Below are 27365 nucleotides of genomic sequence, written 5' to 3'. Positions count from 1 at the left end.
TTGAGAAGCAGTTAGGCTGCAAGCTGAGTACTGAAGCTGGCAGATTCCAGTGAAATCTTTGTGATTCACTGGTATCCCTAGGTTACAAAGCGTTACTGTTACAAACAGGTTACTGTTATGCAAAAAGATAAATTTGCAGAGATATTTGAAGGAAAATATTCAGAACATAATATATATATTCCAATTTTTGGAAGTCATGGTTTCAGAATATTCAGGTCTTTGAAATTCTTGGACCTAAAACTAGACCAAAAAGTAGGGAGGGAGTAACTTTAAATCCCTATCGCTAAAAGTCCTCTACTTATTCACTAACTCTCATTCTATCTTACCACTTTTATCTAACCTCCAGTTCAGAATGTTTGGTTGACTGATGTGCCATTCCACAACAGACTAGTAACAGAAGGCACCAAAATGTGTGAGTAAGGAAGATGGAGGCAAGGAGGCATATTGACATCCATAGGCAGGTGTGATGACAAAATAAGTGATAGCTGAACAAACTTGCTTTGAGGGATAAAAAACATCCAGAACATTAAATATCCACAATAATTATTCTGAATCATTAACAAAATAATAATTTATATTTCATATTAACACAAGGCAGGAAACAATAAGTTTATCCCAGATGGTTAATTTTTCTTTTTAATGTTTTGTTTCTGAATGGTAAACTCCTCAGTAGGTTTTGAAAAATACACATATTGGAACACATCCATTCCCACATCTGGCCCCAGAAATACTAGACAAATAAAGGTCATTCATTGTACTTTGAAATCTTTTAAAATGTTATATATTCTTGTCTCTTATAGCTATATCAGGTTGAGTTTTTAACAGTTGATGACATTTTATGTTGGGTTTGTAAAAAATTGTAATGTTGAGAAGTATGTATGTGTAAATAGTAATAAAGAGACTTTTTCTTAAATGCATTTGAAAAGGATCATATAAAAATTAAAGCTCCTTCAGCAAAGTGGGGATTAAATGTCTGCGTACCTCAGTTATGATTTAAAACATAAAAACACACAAGATTGCAAATTTCTTAAAGGCATATTTGTACAAAATGTTTTTATTCTGAAACATAAGTCATCTAATTTGTTATAGTCATTGGTAGACAGTTTATTGTAAAATAGAAATATGCAAAGAAGATAGAAATATGAAAGCAAAGAAGAAATATGAAAGATAGAATAATGGAAGCAATATGAAAATTCATAATATTAAATTTCAGACATACATTTTTGTTAAAATCAGAGTCCATTTGGAGTGAAATGAATATTTCCATTTAAAATTTTCATATTATATTAATGTTAGGTCAGTTTTTAATGTTTTAAATTACCAACTCCAGAAGATGGATAACAATTTCATTCCTGATGGCAATGAATTTCCTTCTTCTGAATTTTTTTAATAGGTGCACTAGGCCTTCCAATGAGGGGGATGAGCAACAATACCCCTCAGTTAAATCGCAGCTTATCACAAGGCACTCAGTTACCGAGCCACGTCACGCCAACAACAGGGGTACCAACAATGTCACTTCACACGCCTCCATCTCCAAGCAGGTATTTATTGATGGACCAGAATATTTCTCAAAATGTATCTTTGTAGATTAAGCAAGCTTTTTAGTTTTTTAATAAGGTAACTAATTATTTGATTTTCTGGTTCAGTGCCTTTCACTGAGGAAAAGAAAGTTGATACCCTATGCTCATTTTATTTCATTGCAAATTGATAAGTATAGTGTAAGATGCTTTTATCTTGCAGCTAGGGTATTGGTTATTAGCTGGGATGGGTATCAAGGATTAATCACCACCTGGGGGGCTTTTTTCAAAAGCATGCTCTCCTCCTCAAAGGAGGACGTGCAATTTCAGATCACTCCTCAGATAATTCTGTTTATTGCTCCCTCACCACACATCCATTGCTCTAGTGAGAATAAAATAAAACAGATTTACAAAAATGGTGCATATTAGTTTGAAGAAGCTAGAATGACATACATTTGGAATGAAATTATTCTGAATATATATGTGAAATAACATTTGTATTTTATGTCATAGTCACACCAATAGTTCTCTCATCTTCAATATCACCATATATTCTTCTGTGATTTGCCCTTTCTTGTTGGTTTGTTTACTTTGGCTTTTCAAAGAGCTTTTTTTCTTTTCAAATGACCAGACAAAAGAGTTAAATGAATAAAAATTAGCAATGCAATTTGAAAGTATATTTGAGATTCTAGGATTAGGCCAATTGATTATTTACAGAGAATTTTAATGAGTGATTGTAGAGAGCTTATTTAGTATAATGGACTTCTTTTTCAGGGGTATTTTGCCTATGAATCCTAGGAATATGATGAACCACTCCCAGGTTGGTCAGGGCATTGGAATTCCTAGCAGGACAAATAGCATGAGCAGTTCAGGGTTAGGTAGCCCCAACAGAAGCTCGCCAAGCATAATATGTATGCCAAAGCAGCAGCCTTCTCGACAGCCTTTTACTGTGAACAGGTAAGATATTTATTGATACTGTGTATAATTGTTCTTTCTGGGTATTTTCAAATTTGCCTTTTCATATTCAACATTCTGTTCTTGAGTCTTGGCTTCTGTTTCATAAGTGTGTTTCATCATATATTTTGACCAAAGCTTCTCTTTCTGTTACATATCACAACTTTAACCTCCCAAACTAAAGACATGTTCTTTTGAAAATCAGTTTGCTTTTTTGTTACTGTTGTTAGAAAAGGATTGTTCTTAGGTTGCCAACTGGCAAATTTTTGTTGATATGTCCTTCCTCTATTAAATGAGGCTGGTCACCTGTGTGGTAAGAGCTTCATACCTATGAATAGGACTGGAGACATATTTGACTATTACTGCCTTGCTTCATTTATGCTTTGGTTAAGTTGCTTTTCAACTGAATTTCAGTTTTGTTCTTTGGAGACTTAATAACAGAGACTTTTTGAAGACTACATCTGTAGTATTTGAAAATAGTGTCATGTCCTGCGATTTAAAAAGATGAATTTGCGCTTTTCACTCCTTTTTGCACTGGTCATTGCATATACTGCTATGCAAATAATAGTTAACAATATGAAAAACAGTTACCCATTTTGTTAGGATTTTAAAGCTATTCAGGTAATTTATATGAGAGTTATGTCTACAATAGGGCTTTCTTTACTGTAAAAAAAAAAAAGCATTTTAGTTTGATTGTTCATTTTTTTTTAATGGGGAATATGGGGAGAAAGGATGTTGCTATCATCAGAGCCATTTAATTCACTTTCTTTTATCTAATACTCGTAAATTCTGAATTAAAATAGGTTATTAGCACATTTCCTTTTTAATCTTCATCCCATAACCTCCAATTCTTACTTTTATTTAGACTTATGATTACTTCTTTTATAATTTGACTGCTCTTTTAATTTTTACAGAAGTTATTTTTGTAAAGGGTTATCAAAATTCTCATCTCCTTGACGTTTCCTAATGATATAATACTTCTTGGGCTTTAACACATCTTTCTGCATTCTTGTAGTATCGTTCATTGAATGTATGTTTAAATTTTTTGCCTTTCCATATTTTTTCACATTCTAGTTTTTAAAAAATACTTTGCTTATAAATTGTCAATGAAGTATGGGTCTCTAAAGCCCTGCTTATTATTATTGATAAGTTGTATGTATTATGGAATGTTTTCATCTCTTACTACTTACTCAGTGTTTGAGGATACCTATATCATCAGCAGTTCTAACATGCTATTAAACAGAAGTTTCTGTTGACTTTTCTGCTCTTCTCTAGAGTGTTTCACCAACTGCATTATTTTATGAAAATATTGTTTGGCCATAGTTAGTTTTATAAATCTAGGCAAAAAATTAAAAACCCAGTCATCTTCAAATAGTTTAACCTTACTCATAACAGTAATACACTGTCTTTTATCAGATTATTTGATGTGAAAGTTGCATACTTTCATTTTAGAATTTGCATTAACGATTCTTGTTGACATGCTTAATTACTCTGGCCTTGCTTTAAATTCAGCCTTATTTTTTGTTTGTTTGTTTTCCCATGTTTAGGCTTGTGCAAAAAAGGGAAGCTGTGGTAACTATTTACCAAGTACCTTACTTTAGAATTAAGAGCACTATGGAGAGATTTTTATTTTTAAGTAGCTAAAAGATAAACTAGATGATGTGTTTTAGAACACTGAATTCAGTTAAAGAAAAGCACCATTTAATTCACGTCAGCTGAACATTTACTGAGTGCCTTTTGTAGCCTCCTGAATGCTAAGGGCAGGAGATGCAAAGAAGTATATGACATGAACCCTGTCCATGAGGAGTTTATGTTCTAGTTGGGAAAGACAGACTGTATGAAAGATCTTTTATGAAAAGTAATAATAGCACATTTTACCAGTAGTGGAAGAAAAACAAGTATTCAGGAACAGTAGTCTTAAAATAAATTGCCTATTTTTGAGGTTTATTACTTCTTCCATTATATCCAGTAAGTTGGCTCTCCAAGTATACAAAACTACACCCTTAATCTCTATTTTCCTCAAGGCCTATATAAATTCTTTGCTTTTTGTTTTTTAATTCATCTGTTTAAGATGTTTTGGTTCTCAGTTGTTCATGAAAGGACTTTAGGGAAGCTTTAAGTAACAATAAAGATTCAACTCAAAAAAAAATTAGTATTTGTTTTTAAACATGTTGTTTTATATGAGGAGATCAAAAGTAAACACTTTTGTTTTTCTTCATCTGAAAGTTAGTGTTCTTACTGTATATCTAAAATTATTTTCTATGTACCCAGTATGTCTGGATTTGGAATGAACAGGAATCAGGCATTTGGAATGAATAACTCCTTATCAAGTAACATTTTTAATGGAACAGGTAAGCTTATTCTGGAGCCAGTACCCTATAAAAATACGATAGAGCTTGAAATATAAAGCAATTCAACATACTAGTCAAAATATTAAAGGAATTTTTGTGTTAAGATGATAGAACTTAATATAGGGAGAATTTGACAGGAAATAGGATTTAATTCAGTGAACAGTTGAAAGATAGTTAAATATATTTTTTTCACTTGGCATGTTAATAGCACAGTGTTATAACATCAGATTTATTTCCTTAACATCTGGAGAAAGTGTAAACATTTACTTAGTCTGTACTTGTGCCTCAGAATCTTTTTTGCTTCAAGAGCTTTTCCTATCTCAGTCCTGTCACTACAGTCTAAACTAGGTTGAGTGGTATGGCATTCTGGCTATAGAGACCCAGATTGAAGAAACCTTTAAAATTATATGGAGCGCTTACAATTTTTTCTTAATAGTTTTAATAATACTAATTTTGGCATTTAACTCTTACAAATTTTTAATCCAGTTTTATGTGTAAAATTCAGAATTTAATTACATGGAAAACCAATTCTGATTTTGACAGTAAAGAATTCTTGCAGTCTGTTGGTTTATTTCTTTTATCAGCTGCTTCAGACAGAAGAGAACAGGAGGCTTTGTTGCTATTCTGCTTCAGGTTTCACCTTCTTCCACCCTTGCCTCCAAACCCTTTCCTGAGAAAGGAAATAAAGGATGTTTTATGGTCATAGGAGCAAAAATGAATATGATTGTTGAGAGAGAAATACGCGTGAAGGAAGTGGAAGGTGAAAGAATGATCAATGAAATGGGGCGTACGTGAAAGCACGAGAAGATTTAGTAATTGAAATGACATTTCTGGCTATCGGCTTTTAATTTTTCAGTGTTATTGTATGTATAGTAGCATAGATTGACCAAGTGAGACTTTAAAATGTCAAATTTTAGCATTTAAAGTTTTGCGTTCTAATGGAAAATACCCTATTTCATTGTTCCTCAAATGCAGATTTTTTTCATATTTTAATATCTCTGAAATTAGGCTGCATATCATAGTTTAATTAGCAAGGTTTTTTCCCCCTAAATGAACCATAAAGTAACAGTGTGTCTCACAGTGCCATCTTATATTCTGAATTATGGTTTATACACGTCTGTAAATTTTAGAATTATTTTTAAGTCATTTTTAACTAAGTATATTTTACACTAGGAAAATTGTTTCCAAGTCTTACCCTAAAAATAAAAATTTGTGAGTTAATACTATTTTTAGGTTAAAATTATTCTCAAATAACATATGGTAGTTTTAAACTCCATCTTAGAGGACCTGAAGAAGTGTATTAAAAGTTAATACTTATTGAAAGTTTTTAGTTAATTTGTAATCAAGTAATTCAAGAGATTGCTTTTTAAATTAAAGCACTATATAAATTGTTAATGTCTATTGTTGCCCTTTTATATAGTAATATCTTTTTAAAATTCAGAATTCATGAACTGCAATTTCTTTAAAAACAATGGGTATGAATGATTTTATCTTTTACCCTTCATAAATTTTAAATTGTCACCTGACTTGGAATGTAACTGTTTCCTATCAACAAAGTAATCTTGAGTTAATAGTTTCTTTCTGAGATTCTTCTAATTATGAAACTTAGAGAAAAATTAAAATTAACTGGAAAAGGGGGCAAAATAAATTGAAAATGGTTATAATAAACTAGGTGAAACAGATTAAAGAAAAAGTATAGTGCAGGGTAAAGCTAAGCTAGAAAATAAGTTCTTCAAAAATTAAGAGTATAAGATTGTAAGAATAATAGAATAATAAATGTTGAGAAGAGATCAAGGTGACGATTAAAATAGGCAAAGTAGAAATGTTGGGTTAAATTTATTTTTTAAAAGGAAAGAAACTGATTTTTTTTAATTCAAAAAATGAACAAAAATAAATTTTATTCATTCCTTATATATTTATTGAGCGCCTACTGTGTAATAGGTAATATAAACTTCTGGGCTTTGTATCATATTCTCATACAATTCACTCACTAGACATGAGAACCCTACACTGACCTACGTTCTCCACCCTACTTTATACCCTCAGCTGCAAAACACACGTCCACGCACACACGTGCACATGCACACGCGCACAAACATTTCACACACTCACGTGCATACACCTTTGTGTATGGGACTAATAGGCCACAGGAAAAAAGAAGTCCTTAGGGCTTCTGCTTCCATTGCCTATGCCTCAAATATGATTCAGGCTATCTGCAGGAGGCAGTGTCATTATCACACCTATGTTATAAATGAAGCTCCAAGCATTCCAGATACAACCTCTGCTTTTGGATACAATGAAAGAGTAGTTTTATCGCAACAGTCTCCCCTCTTGCTAACTAACAACGTATAACTTGAGTACCATCTTTCACAGGGGAAATAGTGTATCACCTTACTCCTTATTCTCTGTTAAGTCTCTAGGATTTGGGATTTTTATTATGCTAGTAAGTACATATTGCTTTGCTGAATTGTTCATAAAATTCTTTCACATGAAGTCAATCCACAAATATTTATTGTACATTTACATATGCCAAGTACAGTGCTGTACATTGTTTAGGAAGAAGGCACTGTTATTTCAAACTTTATTATAGTTCATCTTTAATAACCTCTTTAAAATGTTTGTAGAATCAGTAACTAGTGTTTTTTCTTATTATTTAGATGGAAGTGAAAATGTGACAGGATTGGACCTTTCAGATTTTCCAGCATTAGCAGACCGAAATAGAAGGGAAGGAAGTGGTAACCCAACTCCATTAATAAACCCCTTGGCTGGAAGAGCTCCTTATGGTAATTAATTAAGCTTTTAAATTATGGCCAGTGAAAACTTTCTGTTGCACGCACGTACACATATATATATGTACGTATATGCATGTGTGTGTACACACATGTATTTATGTGTTTTCTAATCAGAGTAGTGTAATTTTGTCAGAGTTGATAAATGCAAAGTGCTTTTTTCTCCCAGAATACCATGATAGCAAAGTTAAATGGGAAAACTTAATTTGTATAGAAATCCCAAAAGGAAGTCTTCATTGGTATTCAGAAGTTATTTTCTTCTGGCATTTCTGCCTTAATTCACCTTAATAATGATTCTATGGTCTGCCTCTTCTCAATTCATCACACATTTTTTAAAAGAATACATTCCCACATTCCTAGTGATTAATAATGACTAACCATACATTAACAATTTTTTCTAAGCCAGTTTCTCAACCTCCACACTACTGACATTTGAGTAGGTAGTTTCTTGTAAATGAGGGGCTGTCCTGTGCATTGTAGAATATTTAGCAACATCCCTGGCCTCTGCCTACTTGCTGCCAGTAGCACCACCCACCCACCCCCACATTGTGACAACCACAGATCTCTCCAGATTTTGACAAATGTCTCATGGGGAAAAAAATTACCTCCTGTTGAGAACTGCCGTGGGTCACGTATAGTTTATGTAGGCTCTTGGTCACCATTAATACCCTTTTTCACTGTCTTTGATAAATAAGAGATTGGCTAATAGATGCTGAATGAACTAGACATGAAAATTATATAATAGGAATATAACCATATTCTTTTTATCCTTTGCACATACTTGTTTGCTTTTGGTAGAATCTGATACAGACCAGTAGCAGAAACAATGAACTTAGAGGGATCATTTCATCACTTTTCTAAGATAACTATTTTTCCCATTTTCAACCAAGAGGGATTTCTGTGGCTTTCAAAATATGAATACAAATAACAACATGTGAAGAAGGGAAAAATTTATTATTATACACGAGTTTCCTAATTAGCCTTCCCCCCCAGAAAAAAACAAAAATGATCTGCCCTGGAAGTTGAGTACCTAGCTACTTGATTCTCAGTTCAGACTCTAATGTTTTTAACCTTTCCTCATAGGTCCATTTTTTCATCCCTTTAATCATTCCCGTTGCTCTCCTTGGACCACCTCTAGTTTCTCCATATCGTTCTTGAATTGTGGAGCCCCAAACTGGATATTGTTCTCCAATAAGGGCCTGACTAATGCCAAGTATAGTGGGAGGATTACTTACCAGTTCTTGCATGTTTTACATCTATTACATGGAGTCCAAGAAAATCTGAAATAATATGGAGTTGTTTTATAATTGATTGCAATTTGCTCACCCTGTAAGTCACTTTCAAGTAGAATACTGACATGTTCTTTAAATTTTATTTTGTTCATTTGTATTTGACAATTAACTGGTATTTATAATAACTAGTCAAATATTTAAAGCAAGTTTTTAAACCAAAAATTTTCATAATTATTACCAATATCAAACTATGTTTTTTCAGCATCTGTATATGACATTAGATTAGAATTATAAGATTACCACTTATTTCCCTTGTATTATTTTGTATATTTAGCTATTAATCAGTATATAAGAATTTAGTTATTCATTGTTACCCAGAACACCAATTTTTTGAAGTTTGCTTTCATAGCGTAATTTAAAAATCCTTTTGGTATATTATTGTGAGAAAAGTTAACTTTTTATAATTTGTAGCAAAATATCATAAATATCAATTGCAATTCTCTGGATTATTTTCATTACATAGTTGGAATGGTAACAAAACCAGCAAATGAGCAATCCCAGGACTTCTCAATACACAACGAAGATTTTCCCGCGTTACCTGGTTCCAGTTATAAAGATCCAACATCAAGTAATGATGACAGTAAATCTGTAAGTAACTGAGAATTATGTATGTGAATTATATAGTTTTTTCCCTTCAGATTTCTGTTATATTAACAGTTTTGTACACTATATTAAGGACTTATTAAGTACTATTATGAAATTGTTTATCTTGAATATCTGTAATAACCTAACTTCTGAAGATGTGGAAAACCTTTACAACTTAGAAGATAGCCTATTTTTTTCCCTATTTCATATAGGTTTGCAAATTTCTGTTGAACTTCTCAGAGTTAATTTAGACTTTTATTGTAGTCCCTGTCAGCTGGATCCCATGAAGTTTGATATTATAGCCTTCTAAGGAGCTGTGTTTTTCTTGAGTAAGTTTTCTCCTTGAAGAATCTTTATACACATTTTTATTCCTGTGTTGATTCAGCCAACCCAGCTTCCTCTTTCTGACTTAACGAGTGTGTTTATTTCTTCCACATTTCACTGAAAATAGCTTTTTGTGTGTGTGATGGGAGTGTATATTGTTAAAATAATTGATAAAAGAAGATTATTGGGTAAGAATTAAAATAAATATGAATTTTAAAAGTTCATAATTAAAATTTAAAAATAAAAAGTTCATATTTTCTAACTTATCTTGGAGGTTTTTATGGTGATATTTTAGGTAATGTACTATATTTAGTTTGTCTTCTAAATATACTTCTAAAATATACTTCTAAAAATACTAATAAAGTATTGAGGAGTGTAACTCAAGAGTATCCCAAAATGAAAAGTTCTGAGATAGAGAGGCTTTTTTTGTCTGTGACTGAAGATCTGAGATAAATAAGAATATTTTCCATATATTTCTTGTCCTTTAAGTACTCAAATATGTACAATACAGGATTTATTTGTATACCATGGCACAGTTGTGGAAACAAAAAATTTCATGTAGAACTTGAAAAACAGGTAATAATTTACTACCAACTTAAATATAATAAAAAATGAATAGAAAAGTACTAGTATATGAACTTGAAATTTTTACACATAACAAATTTTAATGTCACATTTAATTTTTTTCATGTTAGAATTTGAATACATCTGGCAAGACAACTTCAAGTACAGATGGACCCAAATTCCCTGGAGATAAAAGTTCAACAACACAAAATAATAACCAGCAGAAAAAAGGGATCCAGGTGTTACCTGATGGTGGGACTCTATAAAATATATCAAAGATATTATAGAATTCACTTTTTTTACTTTTTCCTCAAAGATAAAAATGACTGTGTTTTTCTTATCCAGGTCGGGTTACTAACATTCCCCAAGGGATGGTGACAGACCAGTTTGGAATGATTGGCCTGTTAACATTTATCAGGGCAGCAGAGACAGACCCAGGAATGGTACATCTTGCATTAGGAAGTGACTTAACAACATTAGGCCTCAATCTGAACTCTCCTGAGTAAGTTTCTTTCTTTTCTCCCTACATTTGTGTATAGTACCTCCCTGCAGTTTTTAATTTCATGTCTGCAAATTATATCACCTGCTGCCACTCATTGTTGCTGGTATTTGCTGACTCTTTGGGTCATTCCCTCTTATATTAGTTCCTGGATCACTCTCACTTTATAGTAATATTCCTCTTATAATTTAGCAGTTTCAGTATACACATATATGGTCTTTCCTAAATCCTGAAATCCCAGCTTCTTGAATTTCTCTCCAAAAATCGTACCCTTCATCATACCTCAGCTGCTCACTTCTTTAGTCATCCCTTTGACTTCGTCATTTTTGGTAACCTCAGTTTCTCTGTAAGATTGTGCTGCCATGCCACTTCCTGTTTTCCATTTCTCTCCCTCTTCTGCGGGCTCCTGTAATCATTAGATTCCATTGGGACCTTCATCCCACTGATTCTTGTACCTTTTTACTGTTCCTCAACATCCCTGTCTCTCTTCCCCTTAGATGAATTCACTTCTTCTCCGGTTAAATTCTATGGTCAGTCATGATTGCTTGTTTACATATACCCCTGACTGCTTTGCCCCTCTCTTGCTTTGTCATACTTGCATGGCAAAAACTACAACCCTGGTTATATCTGCCTGTTCCACTCTTGACCTGTGCTACTAAGCCTGGCTAGAGAAAAATACACAACTTCACTGCCTGGTCTCACTTCAGATTCATGGCCAGGAACCTCAAGAATGAGCCCTTAATTCTGCCAGCCATAATCAAGCTGGCATGCCTACTCCATTCATTCTTTTGTTCTCTTGTGCAACTGTTTTACACTTGCCTCTTCAAACCTCTAATACCTTTCCCCCTGTGCTTAGTGTCAGATGGTGACCTTGCTTTTTATTTCTACTTTACTAAGAACGAAGGAAGCAATCAGAAGAGTGTCAGTGTAGTCCTGCCACGAAATCAGTCACCTACAACCATCTGCACCTACCTTACTCTTGTCTTCCACCCTGTTGCCATAGCTGATTCATGCTTTCTACCTAAAACCTTTGAAAACTCAAAGATATGGATCTAACAATTTTTTGCACTTTGTTGCATCATTTCCATCAGCATACAAATACGCTGTTACTTCTTCCATGTTAACAGATGCCTTCTCTTGATCCACCTTATTCTATAAGTTATTGCCCCCCCACACCCCAATTTCTTTATTCTCCTTTGGAGCAAAACTCCTCAGGAGAGCCATTTTTGTATCTCCTATTCAGTGCTACATTATTTCTCACTTTTTTTTTTTTTTTTTTTGGCTGTACTTCACAGCTTGTGGGATCTTAGTTCCCCACCAAGGATCGAACCTGAGGGCCCCGGCAGTGAGAGCACCAAGTCCTGACCACTGGACTGCCAGGGAATTCCCTGTTTCTCACTACCTTTAACTGCTTCCACCCTGGTTTGAATCACCATATTCTCTTGCTTGGATTAGTCCATTAGCCAATCAGGTGTCCCTGATTCTCCCTTTGCCGCTTATAATCTTTTGTTCATATGACAGCCAGGACAGTCCTTTTTGAATAAGTTCATTCTCTGCTCAATACACAGTTAGGTTTTGCAGTTTTATTATGATTAAAAACCCAAAATCTTGATAGGCCTACTAATCTGTACGGGCATGATCTGTGTCTCTCCTCTACCTACACCTTAACAGCTTCTCCCTTTGTTCACCCTATTCCAGTTTCACTGGCCTTCTTGCTGTACGTCAGACATGTCAGTCATAACTCTGCATTAGTTGCTCTAGCAGTTCCCTCTGACTACGGTAGTTTTCTACCAGATAACAGATATGGTTATCTCCCTCATATCCTTCAAATCTTTGTTCAAACGTGACCTTCTAAATGTGCCCTAACCTGACTGCCCTATTTAATTATGCAACTAATCTTCCCTCCCTACCCCACCACTAACATGGAATATTATTTATGTATTACGTAAATTGTTTTTGTGTGCCTCCCTCCCAATCCACCATCTTCAACCAGAAAGTAAGTTTCACGTTATCAGTGATCTTTGTTATGTTTGCTGATGTATAAGCATGCTAGTGCCAGGCATATAATAATAGACACTCAGTAAATGTTTGCTGAATTTGAGCTTTGGTTTTTAATAATTGCTGATATTTTTCCTCTGGCCATATAAATGGGAAAGTAATTGTACTTTAATTCATTGTATTAATGAATTTAAAGCATTCTGAGTTGAAGTAATAATTCATATACAGATATGTGTGTGTATGTATGTATTTTTAACCTTGTTTCAGTTTCCTGCTGTATAAGTCATAGTAAAACCAAGAAAAGATATTAGTAATTTAAAGATGCTCATTTTACATTTGAAGTCGTTGTTTTTCCTGATTTGCTGAAATAAAATTAGAAATCTCTTTTCCTACTTTGGACTTCAGAATGTTTTTTTCCTCCTTCATTCAGAAATCTCTACCCCAAATTTGCATCACCCTGGGCATCTTCACCTTGTCGACCTCAAGACATAGGTAGGAGAATCTATCTTTGTTCAGACCTTTAAAAAATATACTTGTAACTGAGAATCAGTTAATAAGGCTTTTTTCATTTTATTATCCAGACTTCCATGTTCCATCTGAGTACTTAACGAACATTCACATTAGGGATAAGGTGAGTGTAGTTTATTATTCTACTCAGCATGAACTTATCTATTTTCAGGTGCTGTTTTGCAGTTCAGACAGCATAATATTTTTGAAATATTTAACAGTGGTCTCAGGGGTATGCTTTTGTATGTCCATTCAGTTATATGTAATAGTTTAATTTCTATTTTTGTTTATAATCCTGTGTTTTGATGAGGTCTGGGTTATATTTTAAAAATATTTTAAAAACAATGTTAGGACCAGTAAAATCTTTCTTATAGTTATTAGTAACAGGGTACAATCATAACCACAGTTGATGGGAATAAAGTAACTTGGAAAATTTGATGAATTTCCTTCTGATATTCTCATTTTATGTTTACAGATAAAATGTTTTTAATGAAAAAATATATATTTTAAAACTGTAATCTTTGACTTTTTTATGTAATCTTTTTCTATGTTTTCATTACCTGAATTTCTAGTTATAAAATAATATTAACAGATTAGAACTTTAATCTTTTTTTTTTTTTTTCTTTTTCCTGAGAAAGAAAATAACACCTTTGCTTTAGGGTAAAGCACTGAGAGTTCAATTTTGTTAGAATGGTATCTAGATTTTGGTTATGTGAAAGGATAGATACAGTTTGTTAAAAATGATATATTTGTGTTATACTTACGTGCATAAATATGTGTAATATAAATATATATAAATGACAGCGTTCTGCGTCTGTGCCATGCAGTTGTGTAGCCAAACGGTTGTTGATGTTGTGGACAGGCAACTAAAGAGATACACGTATTTCTCGACATGTCTTTTAATACTTGAGTAGATGGAAAACAAGAAGTACGAGATAGAGCTAGTTTTTTCTGTCTGTGGACTGTATGATTTGCTGCCACCTCCACTATAGCACTCATTTTTTGCTCCAATTATCTGAGGGTTCCAGAACCTTTTCTTATGCCAGCTTAAGAAATAATAATTTAGGAGAATTTGTCACATTCAAGACTGCTGCCTGAATGGGGATAATATGAATGGAGAGAAAAGTAACATTCAGAGAGTGTGTAACAACAGTTAAACATTTAGTTACAGGACTAGGTAAAGAGAAGAATGTTTTCATTTCAGTGAGCTTTTAATAAAGATTTGTCTTACTGTGAGAATTTGAGACTATTGAACTTGTGTTTGATAGTTTGGTAGGCAGTTATGTTTCTACTTTATGGAGCGACATGTAGAGCAGTCATCTTTTCATCATCCATTTAAACAAAGAACTATCCCTTTATGATTTTTGTACTTAACTGTGATTTGCTAAAAATACATGATCGATTTGTGAATCACTGTCAGATGTAGATTCAGTTACTATTTCTTTTAAGTCTTCTGTGAGGCACTCTACAGAAGGTGCATTCACATTGTCACTTAATTTCATTTACATTTTTAGTAATCCTTATAGGTATCATTGACTACATTTTATAACTGAAAGTTCAGAGACATTAAATAACTTGGATATGGTCATATTAGTCAGGAATGAAACTAAGACTTGAATGTAAGTCCTGCATTTCTGAGCAGCACAGTGTTCCACTATTGCCACGTTGAGTATTAATAAACACCTCGAGTAAAACAGTGTTAGGTCTTGCTTAGAAGTTTTTATTTAGCGTTTTTCCCCTATTAGTACCTAAAATAAATGTATCAGAAATAATTATTAAATGACTTTAGTCATTTAAATGATAAAACTTCCCTTTAGAATTATATAACTATACCTCTGTAATCATGTAATAACAGTTGTCTGCTACAAAGAGGGGTTTCTGTTTTATCTTTCCATTTTTACTTTAGTGCAATCAATTATATGTTAGGATTTTCAAGTTCATTTTACATTTCAGAATAATTTTATTTCTTTTCCAGCTGGCTGCAATAAAACTTGGTCGATACGGAGAAGACCTTCTCTTCTATCTCTATTACATGAATGGAGGAGACGTATTACAACTTTTAGCTGCAGTAGAGCTGTATGTTCAAAGTATTTTTAAAAACTTTTGTATTATAGTGGATATTGTTTATTCTAAAAACTTCTTTTTTAAAATGATGGTGGCTGTAGTTTTTGTCTTTGTTTTTAAAGTGGAACTATTTCTTCATCAAGAAATCTAAGTTTTTTATATTTAGTAAAAATTAATTTAGATTGAAACCTTATATTACCATGTCTTCATAATCACTGTATACATAAAAACAATTTCAAATTTAAATAACTGTAAATGTATAAGAAGACAATCAATTTGATTCATGGGTATGATGAATCTAATTTTTATAAATATGAAGTATGAGGTGTGGTTCATACCTGTGGTTCATCTTACTCCTTGTGGAACCACATATGTTAATGACAGTGAATTTCATCATTTAAGAAATATTTATTAAACATTGTATGGGCAAGGCACTGTGCATATTTCTTGTGTATTTTGAAATATTGATAAGGTCCACATTCATTATCAGAAGCCTATTGGCCAACTTAAATAAATTAAGTCTTAAGAAATTGGTCCATTGAATACATTGTTTTTCTGAGCATTTTTGTTTTTACCTAATGCTCTGAGAATAAAAACTTTGTGTCATTTTTTTATATGTCCAGGTGGTAACATTTTGTTACCAATAGACTATTCTATTAATCATGTTTACTGTAGAGTGAATTGTTACTAAAAACTTACGATGTAATGATTGGGAGACCTTTTTATAGATTTAATAAGTATTTTATAATATTCCTAATAACATTTCTATAAATGGCCTTGGATCAGATACTTTAAAATGTAAAATTCACTGTGTTGATAATAAATTGTTTTTTTATTTCTCAACTGAGAATGTTTTTTTCCATGTTTTCCCTCATTTTTTGTAAGATAGCAATTGTTACCTGTTCGTTTTAATTTATTCATAAGTAAATAAATTCATCAGTCATTCATTTATTCATCACTGGCAGTTCTGTCTCATATCTTATTTATGACTAAAAATATATAAATATATAAAATATATGTCTAAAATAAAATATATGTCTAAAATAACCCCTCGTTATATTGATAGGGAGGTATTTGTTTGCATGGAGGTTTTTCAGCATAGTTACAAATTTTATGTGAATTTATGTAGTTAATTCAAATAGGCTTTGTATTTAGTTTCTTACAAAATAATACAAATAGTTGGGGGTTTTGTTTGTTTTAATAGGTATCTTAATTTCTATTGAATATTAAGAAGAACGAGAAAGGAGTGAAGTTTCTGGAACACAGTGATCTTTGGTCTGCCAAAGTTTTTATCACATTGCTCATAGAGCTTTTAAGATCTCGTTTTGTTTGCATAAAAAAATTCTTCAGTTAAATAAAGATGTGTGTGTTAATTAAAGAGTGTGGTTTTTGGGCAAATTAAGAAAGTCTTTTCCTATGTTTATTTTACTAGGTTGTATTTAATAACAATAAAAATCAGGGAAAAGAAGCATCAATATTTATGTATTTTATGTGTGACTATTTTCTGAAAAAATGTTTTACAAAATGTAGAAAATGTTTGATGTGAGCCACAGGAAAAAATTAATTGTCTTTTTCTCTTAAAAATTGAAGTTTTAACCGTGATTGGAGATACCACAAAGAAGAACGAGTATGGATTACCAGGGCACCAGGCATGGAGCCAACAATGAAAACCAATACATATGAGAGGGGAACATATTACTTCTTTGACTGTCTTAACTGGAGGAAAGTAGCTAAGGTATATTTTTTTCCATGTGCAAATGTGTAACTATAAATCTAGATTTTAAAAAGAAGTGTCCTCTTTTATCTGTTTATATGTACCAGTACATCCATTTCAATAATGTGCCAGATATTTGCTGAGTCTTTTAAAAGGTCTCCACCTCCTTGGCTTGATTTAAACTCTAGGAGAGTATCTGGAAACAGCTCATTTTACCTGTAGTTTAGGAAAATGATTGAATTTGGTAAGAAATTTTGTAATTTTTCACAAGCCTTGGTAACACTTGAAATATTTTTGTGTCTACTCAGTTGTAAAATAAAGATACCCTCTTGCAATCCCGGTCATGTATTCTTATATTATTATTACTTTAAGCAAATATGAGATTTGTCCTAAAACCAGTATAAATATATTTTTATATATTTTTTATGTAATATATATATTTTTTCATATAAAACCAGTATATAGGCTTTTTAAACACTTGCACTCTTCGCAGGAAATGTGCTTGAGTTTTTATTTGCAAGTGATATAAAGAAAGAAAATCACAAGCATTAATCATGATTGTTCCTTTGACTAGTATGCTGAATATCTGGGGAAAGAGGCCAGTGGAAAAAGTTGTTTTGGTTTGCAAATTTTCCTTACAAAAACACCTTTCTAACTGTCCCATGTGAACAGTTTGCATCAGTGTCATAGCATATTACACATTTGTGTTTAGTTCCTTATGTATGTACTTAGTCTACCTAGAAGAAAATATAGCTCACATAGATTTCATAACTCCAGGATTTCTCTGAATGCCTTTTCCATTGATAGGTCTTAGGATTAAAAACTAAAGAGTTAATTTTGTTGGTTTTATTAAGTTTAAACAGAAAAAAAATATTTCTTGACAGTTCATTGGGTAATTTTTTAGTTGTTGGCTTGGGGTTTTTGTTTTTTTTTAATCAGCTTTACTAAACTGATAAAAGAGTAAAACATTTTAAAAAGATAGTGTAAAATGCTTACCAGATAATTATTACAAAATTTTACATCACAAGAAGACTTCATATAAAACATGAAATAGAAGGGATGAGCCCAACAAAAACACCCAAAAGAAGACACATACAAAAGGTTAAATCTTTTTTTATTACTACCTTTGCATGTTTCTCTAATGGTAAATGTTATTGCTTCTCAGACCAAATCTGTATACCACCCTACACTGTATTTGAGTTATTTTAACAATTCTAATTAATATGCATGTCTTGACTTTAAAAGGTAGATCCATGAAATAAGTAATAAGTAATTAATTACAAATAGTATACAGGACATTGTGTATGTTACCTGTTCTTTAAGAAGTGTAGTGAAGTAGAAAACCTTAGTTTTTTGTATCAGGATTTGAAATTAACTCCTGTTTCTGCTATTCATACTTTGACCTTGTATAAGTTTCCTTTCCATGTCTGCTTCCTTATCTTTTAAGTCAAAATGATTTTTGCCTCCTGATTTATCATGTAGCTTAATTGATATTACACAGGCACACATATACACTGAGTACAGTGCTTGGCATATATTGGGTATTTGATATAGGAGAGTAGTTGTGGTAGTTTGTTGCTGTTGTTTTTATCATCATTATTATTACAGCTTGTTACTGTTCTTCCAAGATGGAAAAATTCTGATTATTGTTAGGTTAGGTCAGTGGTTCTCAAACCTTAGCTTGCATCAGAATTACCTGGAGGCCATGTTAAAACACAACCTGCTGGGTCATACCTGCATTGTTTCTGGTTCAGCAAGTCTGTGGATGGGACTTGAGGATTTGCATTGGCTAGCAACTTCCCAAGTGATGCCAGTGATCATTGTTGGTCTTTGGCTTCATAGTTTGAGAACCTGGTTCTTCAGGAGAGAAAGAGTATCTTTGGAAGGGAAAAATTCTAATAGTAAATGACTGAAATTTTCTCTATTCAGTTGAAGCTTTTTGCTCAATATCATCATAAATTATTCCAAACATATGTACAAAAAGAAATAGGTATTTGCAATAATAGATAGATGTGTAATTTTAGTTGAATTTTAGTTTGGTATCTGTGAAGAAATCAACTTAAGTGAAAAAAATCAATTTCCCAGAACTAAGTTCTCCCCATAAAATTAATATTCAGAAACAACTTGAACATTAATAAGGCCCCTAATTTCCCACAAAAGCAATTCCTCAGTCAGGTAAATGTCATGTTAAAGAAAATTATTTGTGTGTGTGTGTGTGTGTGTGCATAAAGTAATAATTTTACCTAATTTTATCTGATCTCTCCTATGTACAGTTGAGCTTTTGTCTTAACTTTTACCTTTAAAATTTTTAGCTGTGAAGTTGGAAAATAAAATTTGAGAAATATTATTATTAAACTATTTTTGAAAAATCTTAAGGTAATTTACTGGCCACTTGTGCTGATACTCTTCAACAAAATTATCTTCATAGTGATGAAAGCAAACATTTCATAGTGATGAAAGCAAGCAGAAATATTGGTTTCTATCAAGTATTAATATGCAGCTCACTTCTTTTGATTATATTTAAAGAATTCATGGACTTAAAACTTTTAAGTTGTGTTATATTCACAGAATAAACTTTTCACAAAGGCTTCTGAGTTTTTGTTTGTTTTGTTTTTTAAGGATGTTTTCAGTGTTTTTCCAGAAATTGGATTAGGAATTAAGAAATTTAGTTCCATAGTATATTTATTAACAGACTTCATCAAACTACAGAAAATCCATTGACGTGCCATGTCCCAAGTCAAAGTCCCCATCTGTAAAGTGGTTGTGGTTTATTATTCACAGGTAAAGAACATGCATTTAATAGCTTCAACTCATAAGAAGCCTTCAGTATGAATTAGTATTATAAGTAATAACTTGATGTTATCATGGTATCATTGAAAAGTATTGAACTGATCTAGACCATAATCAGGTCTTTAATCTCACTTCTATGAGGTTCTTTCTTTCACTTTTGCAAATAACTTAATATTTTCAGAGAATTGAAGAAGTGTAATTTTAAGTAAGGGATTAGATTATTTAAATCAGAAGTATTCCTTATCCCCTAAAAATTCTGTGAGTTCTAGGATTCAGCCCATTATTTATATAAAGAATTTCCTGTATGTACATAAAAATTTTGACACGGTATTTGCTTATTCTCTTTTAGATAATCTTGATTTGTCAGCAGACTATGTGGTCTATCCTATATGTAATTTAGCTAGAATAATTCACTGTCCCATTAATTTAAAAATTTGTTATATATAGTCTCAATGAGTAAGATTTTTAAAATAATTTTATCCACAGAGAATTTTTAGGTGATGGAAGCCCCCCCCCCCCCCCCATTATCAATAGCTTTCTCAAACTAAAGACTTAAAAGTTTCAGAACTCTTTCAGTCTGACTTCACCTTGTGGGTCCAACACTGAATAGGATTTTTAATGCTTAGGATTCTTTATCATATCATAACCTGCTATAAATGTGATTTTTTTATACCTAGAACTCTTTCTAGCCTTTAAACGATTAAACTGTAATCTAAAAATCTTTTCTCCATTAAAGCAAATATATACATAGAACTTCTAATACCTGATCTTGGAATATTTAAAAAATTTAAGTGTTCTGTTCCTAAAACAAATGAAGAAAACTTGGGTTCATTGATTCATCAGCCATTAATTACACATCCTCTGGGAGCCTGGAAGCTCAGTAGTATTCTCAGTAGTAGGTAGTGATAAACAAAACAGACACACTTCTTGCCCCTACAGATTTTACAAAGGTGTGTGTGTGTGGTATGTGTTGTGTGTGTACATATAACATAAACATGTAAAAAAGATACTATCAGTTAATCAGTTAGGGAACAAAGAGATTGTAAGCTTTATGTCTTTTAAGAAGACATAGAAGAGAAAAAAATGATTTAAAAAAATGGGAGACAAAATTTGATTCTGAATCTGATATATAAGGTCTGAGATTTTCTTAATTATAATATTAAAATATTTATGCTCCCTAGGTTTAAACTGATCTTTTTTTTTTTTTTTAATATGTAGCGGGGGGAAATGTGTGCATTGATGAAGTTACTCTAGTTTAAATTCTGATTATACAGTGTAGTTTACCAGTGCACAATGATGAGGATAAAATAATTGAAGAAAATTTTAATTTATATAAATATAACAGTGGAGTATATGATTTGTCAGTTACAAATAGACTTTTTACCCAATAACTACACATACTTTAGAACTAAAATTAGCCAATTTTAATAAAAGAATGCTACAGCAAGAAGATACTTCCTCCACTAATATAGATATTTATCTTCAGCCAGGCAATAAAATTCTTTCAAAGCCTGGACAGAGTAGGGAGAGAGGGAGAGGTGTCTGCACAATGCATTAAGAAGGCTGTGGTGATTGTGATGGTGATTCTGGTGTTTGCTAGTTTTTACTGATAAGCAAAGAAGCTCTGTGCCTTAGTTAACTCTGAAGTGAACTTTTTAAAAGTCATCACAGGGTGCCTTCTTTATCAACATTTGTCAGTGGACTGAATTTTTTCAACATTATTTATGGATGGGGTGTAATTAAGTAGTTTTGGTTTTGGATCTTGGGCTAAAAATATTAAAAATAATGTGTTATACTAGAAAAATCATGTGCTTTGGTGTACTACAGATCTGGATCCTAATCCTAGATCTGCCATTTATTGTATGACTTGGGCAAGTTACTTGTGAGCCTCATTTTCCTCCAGTGCAAATATGAAGATAACGATATCTACTTTACAGACTTACAAAGATGAGAATAAACTTAGCTTTGTCTCTAGTTTTGACATATATTAGGCTTCTGATAAATTATACCTGCTATTTCTGTAATTGTTATTGTAATAACCTTAAATTCTAAATACTTGGTTTTATATCTCAAAATTTAATCATGACCTAGGTTTTCATTTTAATTTAATAATGAAATTTTCACTTAATTTAATAATGGAAACATCTGCTGTGGGATTAATTTGAAATAAGACAGATAAGGTGAAATATGTTAAGCCATGGTACTAACATTACTTGTTGGCTTTCTTTAGTACATAATACATATTATGGTTCATAGTGTTTTAAATGGGATTAACTGAGATAGTTTGTGCTACTTGAATTCAGGTTGTAGAATTAATAATTTTCGAACCTCTAGGTTTTGGATTTAAAAAGGTATGTTTTTGGTTTGCTTTTTTTTAATGTACAAAGTCATATTCTGTACCTCTTGATCTTGGAGTATCATGAAGAATTTGCTTCACCATTCTTAAATTTTAAAATTCATGTAGTGTTTTGAAAGTTTAATTAAAATGAGCTATATAGTTCATCTTCAGATGTGCCTACAGCAAAACCACTGTCTAGTTTGGGGTGGCAGTTACATCTTTTCAGGGTTTTTGGGTTTGTGAAATGGGAAGTCTGGAGATGTGTGAGTTTTAAGTTCATTGTTTTCCCGAGATAGCAAGTTTAGAGTAACTTTATTTGCTTTTTTTAAAAAAAACATGTGATAAGACAAATTGGAAAAGCCTTTATTTCTAAACTTTTTTCATGGAAAAAAAAGTAAAGTTTTAAGTTTTATACTTCATTGAAGGTAGCTTTACTTTAAATATCCTATAATTTTCAATGCTTTTTATTAGTGATATAGTAATTGCTCCCTTCAAACTTTTATTTTTGAGCAAAAAAAATGCATAGAATTTGTGTCATAAAGTAAATGTTCATGACTAGTCTCTGGCTTTTATGCAGAAAGTCTACATTTTTGTACTTATCAGATAGAAACTACAGCATATTATTTTTCTTCAAGCTATATTTTACTTAGCGGGAAAAAGTTAATATCTCTGTTCGTTCTCATACCTGTAGTTATTTTATTTGTTCATATAGTAAATATATTTTGACAAAAATGTGAGATCAAACGAAAGGAAATCATCTAAATTTTTAAATTTGGTTTTATAGGAGTTCCATCTGGAATATGACAAATTAGAAGAACGGCCTCACCTGCCATCCACCTTCAACTACAACCCTGCTCAGCAAGCCTTCTAAAAAAAGACTTCCCTTTTCTTGGGGTATGGCTGTCTCAGCACAATACTCAACATAACTGCAGAACTGATGTGGCTCAGGCACCCTGGTTTTAATTCCTTGAGGATCTGGCAATTGGCTTACGCAAAGGGTCACCATTTGAGGTCCTGCCTTACTAATTATGTGCTGCCCAACAACTAAATTTGTAATTTGTTTTTCTCTAGTTCGAGCAGGGTCTGAATTTTTTCATTTATTTTCTTTTTTGCCAGCAGACAGACTTGGGTCTGTAAAGACAAGCAAGTACACTGAAAGAAGTTTACCATTTAGTTTCTAAAATGTAAAAAAGAAAACCCACAAAAGACTCAACAGAATTAGACCACAAAATTTGCATTGTTCATTGTAGCACTATTGGTAATAAAATAACAAATGTTTGTGCATTTTTATGTGAAGATCCTTCTCGTATTTCATTTGGAAAGATGAGCAAGGTCTGCTTCCTTCATTTTACTTCCCCTTCTGTTTTTGAAAGGCAGTTTCGCCAAGCTTAACGCAAGAATATATGACTGTTTAGAAGAAAGATATTGCCACAATCTCTGGATGGTTTCCAGGGTTGTGTTATTACTGAGCTTCATCTTTCCAGAATGAGCAAAACACTGTCCAGTCTTTGTTACGATTTTGTAATAAATGTGTACATTTTTTTTAAATTTTTGGACATCACATGAATAAAGGTATGTATGTACGAATGTGTATATATTATATATATGACATCTATTTTGGAAAATGTTTGCCCTGCTGTACCTCATTTTTAGGAGGTGTGCATGGATGCAATATATGAAAATGGGACATTCTGGAACTGCTGGTCAGGGGACTTTGTCGCCCTGTGCACTAAAGGGCCAGATTTTCAGCAGCCAAGGACATCCATACCCAAGTGAATGTGATGGGACTTAAAGAAGTGAACTGAGACAATTCACTCTGGCTGTTTGAACAGCAGCGTTTCATAGGAAGAGAAAAAAAGATCAATCTTGTATTTTCTGACCACATAAAGGCTTCTTCTCTTTGTAATAAAGTAGAAAAGCTCTCCTCACTGCAGTGTTGACTTTGATTTGAAATTGTGAAATTATTTCTTCAACAGGAAAAACAGGAAAAACAACCTAAAGTTTTACAACTGAACGGTGTGACTAAACAATTTAAAACATAGTCTTTTTTTTCCAGCTTTTGACAGCTTATTTAATGGAACCATATACCGTTTCACTTGTAGGTTAAAAATGTAGACATTCTTAGTATTAACCAAGTTCAGAACAGAGAAAACTATTTTTTAAATGAATAATGGCAGCACTAGAAATAAAACTTCCTGAACACTCTTGAGACCCAATCAAAATACTCTGCTTTTGTGAGAAGTGTATAAGATATTTCTTGTTAGACCTTTGAGATATATCTTAAAGAAGTAATGTGCAAATTAAGGTAAGCCAAAGAGGAGGAGTGGGGTAGACTTCCCCTTCACTTTGATCGCCTGGTTATTTCACATGCAAGTTGATGGATTCTTTTCCATCTACAGATACTATATTTAAAAATGTTTGAAGGCTGAAGCTATGAAAGCAGAACTAGAGATAGAAGTTAAAAAAAAAAGTGTTGATTCTTTAAATTTTCATTTTTAACGTATTTTTCTATGAAGAATGGAAGTTTGTTGACATGTACCAAATCATGTTTGAAAATGAAACATTTATGACCTTGCTGTATTTGCATATCAGGAATATAAAATGACTTAAGATTTACCTTTTTCTATATATTTTGAGATATGAGAAACTGACATAAAAATATCAGGATTTTTTAATCTTTAGATTTAAACAAAGCATCTCTTCTGTAGGAAAATGGAACTTATGTATTCTAGTTTAACTTTTGTGCAAAAAAACTTCACAGAACACATATGTAATTTGACATCTGTTAAATCCAGAAATCGATTTCTTAAAAAGAGGTTACATTTTTTCATAATAATTTACTTTGTAAAATGTAACTTTTCCTACATAATCATAAGAAACAGCTGGAAAGAAAAAAGAAAATGGAAGGGGATCTTTATTCTTATGAGTATAAACATAACAGTATAAAGTGTCACCACCATCATGACTGGTAGGTACTGTGTGAATGACTCAAAAACAAAACAGCTCAAGTGGTTTGTTGTCTGGCCTCTAGCTGTTTGCTTTAACTGCCATATGAAAAGTTTTAAGTGCACATTTTTCCAGTTTTCTGAATTCTATTTACCCTGAATCATCAAAATGAGAAAACTCTTACATGTAAACCAACTTTTTATAACTTAATAAAATTGTCAGAAATTACCATGTTCTTGACTCCAAATCCAAGTATTAAAATTCGATTTGAAATCTTTAAAATATGATATTAAACTCTTTAATATAACACACTGTTATATTCCTTGGTTTTATAACTTGTGGTCATATTGTACATGTACAGAAGTTGACATAAACTAATATTTCAAATTTTCTTTCTTAGATTTAATTATCTTAATTTTTCCCTATATAACTAGTGTCATGTACATTATGTTAAATAATTTTTGTGATTATACTATAATTGGCTTTCTGGAAACAAAAGCTATTTAGTTGCAAAGGAAAGGCCTTTCAGCTGTTTAGTTTCAAATATATTTTATGCTTCTTGTGGTGATACTATAACAAACTCCATCTACAGGGATTTTTCATTGCACAGATAGTTTTCCTTAGATACAACAAATTTTAATTAAGGACTGAAAATTTATTTAAATTCTTACAGTATATAAACCATTTAACTGGTCTTTTCCTTTTTGCCACTGAACTGGGGACACAGTAGGTGCTTGGTAAATACATGTTGATTGAATGGTATAAATTGATAATTTTAATTTGAAAATAAAATGCACAGATTAAAGCAGTTGGCTTTGAAATAACTTTTTTGCTGTAGTTCCATTTTCAAGAGAATCTTTTTTAAGTATTTTCAATTAATTTTCAAAACTTTCAAATTTTTCCCACTCTACCCTTTCTAACCGATCCTTCCTCTGAATCCTCCTTCATTCCAAAACCATAGATCTTCCATTCTTTGGCATCTGAGCATGGCTGCACTTACTTTAACTTAAATTTGGTTAATAGCATCAATTTTGCAAAAAAGTTGCTGAAAACCTAAATCTGCATGTGTGTAAAGAAAGGGAATGTCTGTCTTTAACGTTCTCTCTTAACCATGGTTTGTGTAGTTAACAAAGAAGATATAGGAATGCTTAGTAACTGGTTCTGTTAAAACAAGTCTCTGGAAAAATAAGATAAGCCAGACATAATTGTCTTTAAAACCTAGATCCTAATGGCATGTCACAAGGTTTTCTCCTTGCTGCTAGTGTTACCGATGAATTATATCATACCATGAATAAATGACAGATCTAGGAGATGAAGCAAATAAACACATTAAAAGTCAAAATTGGAATCTAAATCTAACCCAGTAATTTTTTTTTTTAAGTTACATCAAATAGGACATATTGCACCAGGATAATTACTTAGTTTTACACTTCGTTTTCTTAAAGGATGGTGGAATATACCATGGCTTAAGAGTGGTTCATATGTAGATCAATGTAAATTGTGATTTTATTGCCAAAAATACTGAAGTAATCTTCAACTACATTAACAAAAGTAGTGCTCAGAACAAGGTAGGAAGTCTGCTGTGTTTTAAGAGCTGCCATGACTGGGGAAGGCAGAAGAGAATGTGGGATGCCTTCTAGCTACCAAGCAACATACTAAGTGTTTCACATGCATTAATACATCTGTCTTCAGCATAGCATCATGAGGTAGGTTTTTGAGTATCCCCAAAATATCATTAAAAAAAAAAAACAGGAAGAAGGAATGTTTAGCATTAGAGAATGAACTTTGGAAACAGTATCTGTCTTCAAGTATCAAACTCAAGAGCTGTCAGTGAAAGACATATTTCATTTGTGTAACTGAAGGGCAGAACTATGACCCGTAAGAAAGATTTCAGCACAATATTAAAATGTAACTGAGGTAATTGAGATTTTGAAATGAGTTGGTTTGTAAGGCATTAAATTCAACCTCATCCAACAGCCGAGGAGAGGGGCTGGACAGTGTTCTGTATATAAGGTAAGGAGTTGAACTGGGTGACCTCAAGAGTTCCTGTCATTGATTGAAAAAATGTTTAAGTGGGATTACTGTATTTCAGCAAACCTATTTGCCAACAATTTGAAGGTACACCATTATTTT

The 27365-nt window shown here is 32.3% G+C and overlaps 1 protein-coding gene across 9 annotated transcripts in view; it reads left to right on the top strand.

Moving 5' to 3' along the window:
- The window catches only part of CNOT2 (CCR4-NOT transcription complex subunit 2), a 110960-nt gene extending 86746 nt beyond the window's left edge, over positions 1-24214 (top strand). For 5 of the 9 annotated variants that reach the window (XR_012324605.1, XR_012324604.1, XR_012324608.1 and 2 more), the window contains 14 exons: positions 347-412; positions 1394-1541; positions 2292-2474; positions 4743-4822; positions 7480-7605; positions 9367-9491; positions 10508-10628; positions 10722-10878; positions 13304-13365; positions 13455-13504; positions 15356-15456; positions 17035-17179; positions 19778-19939; positions 23071-24214. Coding sequence is in view for 2 of the 9 variants with exons in the window: in XM_019952216.3 (XP_019807775.1) it covers positions 347-412; positions 1394-1541; positions 2292-2474; positions 4743-4822; positions 7480-7605; positions 9367-9491; positions 10508-10628; positions 10722-10878; positions 13304-13365; positions 13455-13504; positions 15356-15456; positions 17035-17179; positions 23071-23157 (1451 nt within the window). In the remaining 7 variants the exon portion in view is untranslated. The remainder of the gene's footprint in view (positions 1-346; positions 413-1393; positions 1542-2291; positions 2475-4742; positions 4823-7479; positions 7606-9366; positions 9492-10507; positions 10629-10721; positions 10879-13303; positions 13366-13454; positions 13505-15355; positions 15457-17034; positions 17180-19777; positions 19940-23070) is intronic. The other 4 variants (XR_012324607.1, XR_012324603.1, XM_019952216.3 and 1 more) reach the window with 4 other exon arrangements.
- The last annotated feature ends 3151 nt before the right edge of the window (positions 24215-27365 follow it).

This window comes from Tursiops truncatus, chromosome 11 (genome assembly GCF_011762595.2).
Source record: "Tursiops truncatus isolate mTurTru1 chromosome 11, mTurTru1.mat.Y, whole genome shotgun sequence".
Lineage (NCBI taxonomy): Eukaryota > Metazoa > Chordata > Mammalia > Artiodactyla > Delphinidae > Tursiops > Tursiops truncatus.
Note: the sequence above shows the minus strand (reverse complement) of the source record. Positions and strands in the feature narration are given on the sequence as shown.